The sequence below is a fragment of the Eublepharis macularius genome, chromosome 5 (genome assembly GCF_028583425.1).
Source record: "Eublepharis macularius isolate TG4126 chromosome 5, MPM_Emac_v1.0, whole genome shotgun sequence".
NCBI lineage: Eukaryota > Metazoa > Chordata > Lepidosauria > Squamata > Eublepharidae > Eublepharis > Eublepharis macularius.
The window spans coordinates 120,511,474-120,520,166 of record NC_072794.1 but is presented as its reverse complement, the minus strand read 5'-3'; the positions used below and the strand labels follow the sequence as shown (position 1 = coordinate 120,520,166).

Sequence of the window (8,693 nt, the reverse complement as noted above, 5' to 3'; positions counted from 1 at the left end):
AACTGCATTCAGCCCAAGGAAGTTGTGTTTGTCAGATCCCAGCAGGGGAATTTCTGGAGATTTGGGGGGGGGGCGGAGCCTGGGGAGCCTGGGGATTGGGGAGGAAAGGGACTTCAGAGTTCATAATGCCACAAAGTCCACCCTCCAAAGCAGCAATTTTCTCCAGAGTAATTGATCTCTGTAGCTTGGAGGCCAGTGGCAATTCCTGGAGACCTCTAGCCACCACTTGGAGGTTGGCAACCCTAGGAAGGTGGTGCACTGCTCAGGCGAAATGCACACAGCCTAAGGAATGTGGCTCAGAGTCCAAGCAAGCCATGCCTGGCCCAGAGAAGGTGGCTCCCAACCTGGGCAAGCCATGTGTGGATCCATCCAGCCCAGCAAGCTGATGGTTGCATCCAGCAGTCTTGTGGCAGACACCCAGCCACACTGTGCCAAGTATGGGACTGGCTGGCTCTCCCTCCCTCCCTCCTTCCCTCCCTCCCTCCCTCCCTCATGGGTTTGGGGCCCTTGTCAGGGTCATTCTTTTCTTTCTTAGTCTGCCCCTGCGATGCCAACACAGAATGCAAATGGGACCTTAAGATCAGGGCTTGAAATATTCTTTTTTCCATTCTTCACTTTTGTTTTTTGACATCTAGCCTGATTCAAAACTCTGGAGAAACCTTGTATAATATTTTGTGTTATTTTGCTTGTTCCTAATAAATGATATTACATTGCTTTTGTTTTTAGAGTCAGCTTATATGTGTAGGGTTGCCAGCCTCCAGGTAGTGGCTGGAGATCTCCCGGAATTACAACTGGTCTCCAGGCCACAGAGATCAGTTCACCTGGAGAAAATGGCTACTTTGGGGGGTGGGCTCTATGGAATTATGCCACACCTAGGTACTTTCCCTCCCCAAACCCCACTTTCTCCAGGTTTCTCCAGGTTTCACCCCCCAGATCTCCAGGAATTTCCCAACTTGGAGCTGGCAACCCTATATGTGTGTGTGTATAGATACCTGTACACTCTGGCCACAATCCATATAGAGTTGCCGTGGCTGTTTTTTACTATTAAAAATATTTTGGGAGTTTTGACTCTCCCTTTGTAATGTGCAATTCAGCCGTAAGGCTGTTTCAGACATTTTTTGTGGCCTGGTAACCAACCAAATTAAACTACATGGATGCTTTTTCCATTTGGAAAGCTGTTTTTGTGAAGCAGATGGCCACATGGTTTGGTTAATTTCTGTCCCTTCTCTATGGGTTATGCAATTGTGGTTAACATTAGCAGCACTGTGTGAGGTATCATTTAATACCTTTCTACCCAGAAAGACCCTTATGCACACCCATTTTTCATCGGCAAATCTATGTATGCACTTTTTAAAAAAAGGTTCATTCACACCATGATTTTCCTTTGTATATACTTTAAAAGTTCAGGATGTTCTTGTCTTTAAAAGGATGGCTTCCTTTTGCTCCAGAAATTAGTCTGTATTGTAACAAAATACAACCTGCCTTTCATATTTCAACACCAACCCAGAATTAACCATGCACATTTCTTCTTTTTGCATTATATTGCTTATAGCAACTGACGTCAGCTTAGGAGAGCAGGGTTCCCATCACTGTACTGAGGGTCCTACAAGTAAGAACTTCGTAGTGCTAAAACTTCACAAACACACATTACAGAGAACACAGGTTGGGTCTGGGTCTGGGTGATCCTCCTTACCCTGAATAACAGTCAGAGATGAGTTGTGGATGCTCCTTAATTCTCACATGCATAGTACCTGATTAAGATCAGGGCTATGGGGAACATGGAGAAAGGAATTCACCCTCCCCTGCATCAATTCCCCAATTTGAAAGGCCAGGAGTGGAGGTATTATTTGGCTCAGGGAAGAAGCCCATTTTTCTGGGGATGAGCATGGGTTTCTCCAGTGGGCCCAATTGTTCCCCCCAAGGGCCTTCCAGGTCAGAAAAAGGTCTGAGGAAGAATACTGAAGCCCCTTCTCTAAGCACTGTGGTCTCGATATGAATGGGGCAATACTTGTGCAGAAACTGAGAAGAACTAGCAACCGATGTCTGACTGTTTCAGAGGACAGGGACCCACACTCATCCTCTGTAATGTGTGGATCTGCTCCGAGATCTTCCTCTGAATCCCTGCCCCATGTGCCCTCCCATCTTTTGATGTTCTGTGGGCACGAGACGTGCCAGCATTAAAGCTGTGGAGCACTTTCTTGGAGGAAGCCCATTTGACTTCCTTATTGTTTTCATTTAGGAAACAGATAAAAACTGCTCTGTTTCAGTCAGCACTTTGGGTTGTTTGGATTTGGTTTTGGCTGGATAACTGCAAGTTCTTTTTGGCTGAGTTTCTGTGTAACTGTTTTCCTGTTTATATTGTTTAGATTTTACATTGTATGATTTTATGCTGCTATATAAGCGGCCTTGCAGGCCTGCTAGGTCAAAAAGGCAGGGTGAAAATATTTAAAATTCATCAAAGAACAAAGCAAGCCATTAAATTTGTGATGTGATTTGTCTTCCTAAACGGACTGGGTACAGGTGTTGACGTCATATTCTGTGAATGACAGCATACAATGTTACCGACTACTTGCAATGGAATACTCCATTCCAACTAATAATAATAACATACAATTTATATACCGCCCTTCAGGACAACTTAATGCCCATTCAGAGCAGTTTACAAAGTATGTTATTATTATCCCCACAACAAAACACCCTGTGAGGTGGATGGGGCTGAGAGAGCTCCAGAGAGCTGTGACTAGCCAAAGGTCACCCAGCTGGCTTCAAGTGGAAGAGTGGGGAATCAAACCTGGCTCTCCAGATTAGAGTCCCGTGCTTTTAACCACTACGCCAAACTGGCCTGTGCTTTTTAAATTGTGGTCATGCAACGTCATCAAGTGGGAGAGATAGAAATGGCTTGGGCATCTTTTTGACAATAGGGCTATCAAATTATAGTGTTTCTCAGAGCCAAAACACACGTTAAGAAAAACCTAGGTTCAGCACGTGTTCTCTTACCTCAAGGTTTGCCGGGATCTGTAGGAGTCCTGGAAGCTTAAAGTAGGCGTCCTGGAAGCTTAAAGATCTGTAGGGGTCCTGGAAGCTTAAAGTCCTGGAAGCTTAAAGGATCTGTAAGCGTCCTGGAAGCTTAAAGGCGTCCTGGAAGCTTAAAGCTTAAAATACAGGCGTCTGTATTTCCCTTTCCCTTTTTGCTGCTCTGTAAATGCTAAACTTTAAGCTTCCAGGACGCCTACAGATCCCAGCAAACCTTGAGGTAAGAGAACACGTGCTGAACCTAGGTTTTTCTTAACGTGTGTTTTGGCTCTCAGAATGAGGGTTCTATACCTTACTAAGAGCACTGAAGAGGAAGAGTGTGTTTGCAAATCCCAAACAGTTACAGAGGAAGGACAGGAAGTAGCCAGCGCCCCCCCCCCCACCTTGCCTGGGTCCAGCTGAGAATCCATTTTCCACGAATACTTGTATTGCATTCAACTGTAATTTATATTGGTATTTCATTCTTGCAAATTACTTTGCAATTCAGTTTTGGCTGAACAGAAGGATAAAAATATTATAAATCAGGACTAGTTAGTTAATTGAGGCTAGAGATAGTATGTGGAAAGGGAGTTATATGGTACTGTGGAAAAATGGAGTTGAGGGAAAGGTAAGTCAGTGGGCAGAGCTAGCCCATGGTTTTTTGACAAACTGTGACTTTGGTGTCCCTCCTTCAATGCAGAGAAAAATAAGATACAACGTTAATACAGAGAAAAGATCTGCTTAATATGCCACCCCTTAAGCCTGCCACCCAAGGTAAACTGCCTTGTTTGCCTCTATAGTTGAGCTGGCCCAGTGTGGGTGGGAGGGGAAGTACTGTGAGATGTATGAACAATGAGGTATAAGGCTGGAAAAGAGAAAGATGATCTAGTAAGCTTAGAAACAGCACATTCACTTATAAATACATTCTGAAGCTTTGGAACCTGAGCCCCCACCACCTCTAAACTAAAAAATTTACCAATTTTGGAATTACTGTAACAGTAACAGGCTGCAATCTATGCTAAAAAGAAATTACAGCTCTTTCATGGGAATGATTGGGTGGGGAGAAATGATGCAATACAATATGACCTTACAAGTTTTGCTGCAGAAACAAGCAAGCCTTCACCAGAGCCAGTGTGGTATACAACAGTGTCAGACTAAGCTCTGGGAGATCCAGGTTCAAGTCCCCACTGTGCTATGAAATCTTGCTGGGTTTCCTCAGGCCAGTCACCCACACAGTTTGATGGGAGTTCAGCTGACCCTTGCGGACTTGGTTAAGAGCATTAGTGCTGGAGAAGCAAGTTATTGCAGCTGCTAAAAATACTTCCTTCAAACTCAGTCTCGCCTGGAAGATGGCCCCCAACCTTGACACAGCCATCTGGATCCATGCTACAGTACTTGAAGATTAGACTTTTGTAATGCACTCTCCATGGGTCTGACCTCAAAGTTGACTCAGAAACTGTATTTTGCATAGAATGCTGCAGTTCTGTTATTACATGAATCTAGGTGGAGCATGCATATTATACCCATTTAGCAGTCACTCCATTGGCTGCCCAATAGTTACCAGTTTCAATCCATATCTGCAGTTTGCCTCTCCTATGTTCTGCTACAGCAGCTTCGCTCATTTGATTAGGGCTTTCTGCGAGGGCCACTCTGCAAATGGGCAAGATCAACCAACTCTCTGTACATGGGCATTTTCTGTTGTGGTTCCCGCCTTGTACCTGAGATCAAGAGGGCTTCCATGCTTGTCATTCTGCAAACTATGTTAAACAGAGTTGTTCAGGACTCTTTAAATAAAGGTAATAGGGCTATAACAGAATGGTTCAGGAAGACACTCTATAAAGGGACTATACCACAGTATATGAACGGGTTGCCAACTCTTTGGGGAAATTCCTGGAGGTTCTTTGATTTCAGGGTGGTGTCAAAGAAAGCAGAATTTATGAAGAGGAGGGAGCTTACCATAAAGCCCACCTCCAAAGCTGTCGTTTCCTCCAGGGGGACTGAATCTCTGTAATCTAGAGATCAGCTGTAATCCCAGACCAGGGCATCTCCAGGCCCCACCTGGAGGTTGACAACCTGGTATACCAACATTATCAGTTTGCTCCTTGGATTACTCTGTGCTGCATTGTTTTCTGATACATTTTTTATCGTATTTGCACTCCGTATCTTTCCTAATATGCTATGCTTATTCCCATTTCCATTTCCTAGTAGGACTAGGATATTAAATGTCTTTTCATATTGATTTTATTGACTTACGCTGTACTTTGAGTCTCAGTAAGAAACAGGGACTGTAAATATAGTAAATAAAACAACCTATTTCACAGGTTTGTTATGAGGATAACACGGAGAACATGTGCCTTTTTTGGATCCCCATTGAGGAGAAAGGCAGGATATAACTGAAGTACAATAAATTCCCTTTAACTCATCTTGGATCTTTCTTACCAGCACAGGATGAGTTAATTATAGTTAAGAACAATTATAGAAAAACAGGGAAATTCAGGTGTGTAGTTTATGTTTTGGAGCAGCAGAAATGTAATGAATTAGGAAAACCCTAATGAACAAGATCCATTTTTATCCCACTCTTCTAAGGAACTCAAGTCACATATGTAGTTTTCCCTTCCTTTTATCCTTATAGAACCCTGGGAGATAGATTAAGCTAGTAAGAATAGCTGGTTCAAAATCACCAAGTGAGGAGATTTGAACTTAGGTCTGTACTCTTGGGAACAGCACAGCCTTGAAAGCTTGTGTGACTAGAAGTTAGGAGTATCTGTTTAAAGCTGTCCTCTTTTCAAGTTTGGTGGAGACTCCTATTTATAGAGGTTATCGGTTTCTTTGCCCCAGTGTCTGATGTTGCTCTATAGTGTCCTAGAGAATTGAACATATAACAGATGGGAATAGGAAAAGCAGGCTGTTGTGATACCCCCAAACCCCTGCTGCCCCTCAATACAACCACTTTCCTATATATTTCAGAAATAGAATTTATCCGCTGCATATAGAATGTTACATTCTATTGAATTACTTTCATTGTTACAAAGAATAAAATGTGTTAATTCAGACAGCAGATAGTCTTAATTTTGAATCCATTTCCAAATAAGTGTTCTGGAATGTATACACCAATACCTATTCCAAGACCTACTTTAATGACGTTCCAGTGAAACCAGAATAATTAGGATTCAAACCAGTTGTATCTTTGCAACAGTAAATATCTGGCTATGATGCAACACATTTCCTGATACTAAAGCAACTGGGACTTCCCATACACCAGGCACAAAAATTAGTCCAAAGTTAAGTCACCTTGGAATTAAAAGTCTGAGTGCTCTGTTAAACGCAAAGATTCAGTTGACTTTAGTCTCAACTTTTCCGGTTTGGTATGTATTTAGGACTGAAGTATTAGCTCTTTTTCTGTCATTTCCAGATCCTCCCCCACCCCAAAAGGAATATTAAAATGCTCCTGCAAGAGATTCCCTCCTCCCCTCCCCTGTCAGCAATTCCCTGTGCAAGATGTGCACACTGGAATCTAATAGGTATAAAATATTTTATTTAAAATGTAGTGTAAAATGCATGTAAATTCATCATAAAAAATAACCCCACATGGGGAAGTACAAGATGCTACAAGCTTCACATATTATTCATACCATCAGAACAGGTACATAGATTTCAGACACTGTGTCTGACTGCTGCATAGCAGCAAAATAGGAGTCTTGTTCAGAGTCCTTTTAAGGGTGCAGTCTCTCCTCACAGGGCTGTGTTCTAGTCTCCTGACATCTGCACTTTCACAAAGCAGGCTTGCATGTGTTTATGCTCTGCAGGCCCAACGTCCTCACTCAGTCAAGACAGTCTTTATGATTTCTTTGGATGGTCTTATGATGCATGCTGTCTGTTCACCAAATTCCTCAGGGCCACAGCCTGCTTGCTCTTTTCCAAGATAACCTCATCCTGTTTGGGGAAAACAGCGGCCTCTTGTGTCAAGGAAGCAGGTTTTTTCTTTTTCTCTTCCTCTGCAGCCGTGGCCTCCTCTTCCTCCAGCTTTCCCTCAGAGGTGAAAGGGCTGCATACAGTCTCCACCAGGCCAATAACCACCCCAGCAAAAGCCAGCACGCTTCCCAGCATGTACATTTTGACCATCTTCCCATTTGGCTTCTGGCTCAGCATCTCTTTGGCAAAGGGGATCAGTTCCTGCATGGTCTCCATGGTTCAGCTGCAGTTAGACCAAAGTCACAAAACCTAGAGAACAAAAGCACAAAGGAAAGGTGTATCAGTTCCAGGAGCTTGATTTAAAAGTTTTCCAGTCCCAACTCATCCTCCTTTATAAAAAACAGGCATAAGGCAAACTCACAATAGCCCACAGTTCTCACACAGCATTACCAGATGGTGCCCCCCGTACATATATTAATCGAGACGTCCAATAATAATCTTTGGCTGGCCGGTATAGCACACATATGCTGCTACGTTGCTAGTGCAAGATCATTTAAGAGCATTCGTTAGTTAAACCCGGGGTGAAAACCCGTGCAAATGCGTCTGCAAAACAGGCCTGAAACGGAAGACCGCCGTGCCTGGAGAACCTCAAGGGCAGGCGAAGCCCTCCTCGCTGGGCGTCCCGAGCAGTTTCCTACCAACCCCATGCCACGTCAAACCAGCGCTTACAATCATAACCCGAAGGCTTTGCTTCCGGCTCTGCTGTACTTACCACAGAGAATTCGTCGGTGGCGCTCAAGGCGTTTTAGCAACCGAGCTGCTTTCTCTGCTTTTGGGTTTTTCCCCCCACTACTCAGTTCGGAGCTCAGGGCTTCTGAGCCGTGCTGTTACTGCCGCCCGCCTCTGCCTTTTATCCTCACGCTCGGGGAAGCTCCTCCTCTGGCCCGGCCAGCCTCTTTGAGACTGTCGCCGCGGGCGAAAGGGCCGTCGGGGCTGCCCATGCGCCGAGCACGCCGCTAGCGCGCTGTCCATTGGCCGGCGGCTAGACCCTCCTTCGCCTTTGGAGCGGCCAGGGGTCGTCACCTCCTTCCTGACTGGGGAGGGGGGGGGTGCATGCATCCAACACGTGGCCATCAAGCAATCAATCCTATGGGGGGGCAGGTGGGCGAGAGTCACGTAGCAAACGTGCGGGCAGCCTCTGGTTTTGGGCTGCGCCTTGCAAAGGCGGCGCGGGCAGAGGGAGGGGGCCCGACTGTGCTTTTTGAGCAGATACGTGTGACAGTGCCACGGCGGGGTTGGGTGACCTTCACTCTTCCCCTCAAAACGGCCCTTGTGCTAATAGGCTTTCATGTAACTCCAAGAAGTTTAATGGGTTACTTGGCCTGGGCGCGCTCATTGTTTAGCTCTATTGATTGGCATTTTTAACTCGCCCCTTTTACTTAAGGCTTAAGGGTGCGAAGGAACAACGCAGGTAAGAAAAGGAGAATCCCGAGGCGCCTCGAAAGGCAGGCCCAGAAAGCAGAGCTTTGTATGCCGTTCCAGGAGAGGGTTTTAACCCCTTTTTGTTGGATGATCAGCCTTTCAGATAGCAACGACGGCCCGCTGGCCAGGCGGCACTTCGTTTTCGAAGATACGCGTTTCTGGCAGAATATCGTTGCTTCTCAGAAGGTTGCATTTTGAACCCATATATATTGAATATCACAGGAAGGATCTTACCGTTTCAAAATATCCTGGCCTTTCATCCTGTGGTTGGTGGTTCACTTGGCAGT

The 8,693-nt window shown here is 45.0% G+C and overlaps 1 protein-coding gene across 1 annotated transcript; it reads right to left on the bottom strand.

Moving 5' to 3' along the window:
• Positions 1 to 6,527: 6,527 nt before the first annotated feature.
• On the bottom strand, positions 6,528 to 7,828 carry G0S2 (G0/G1 switch 2). Its single transcript, XM_054980917.1, has 2 exons — positions 7,697 to 7,828; positions 6,528 to 7,233 (listed from the first exon to the last, which is right to left on the bottom strand). The coding sequence occupies exon 2, from the start codon at positions 7,198 to 7,200 to the stop codon at positions 6,871 to 6,873; it is 330 nt and encodes a 109-aa protein (XP_054836892.1). The 5' UTR covers positions 7,201 to 7,233; positions 7,697 to 7,828; the 3' UTR covers positions 6,528 to 6,870.
• Between the last annotated feature and the right edge of the window lie 865 nt (positions 7,829 to 8,693).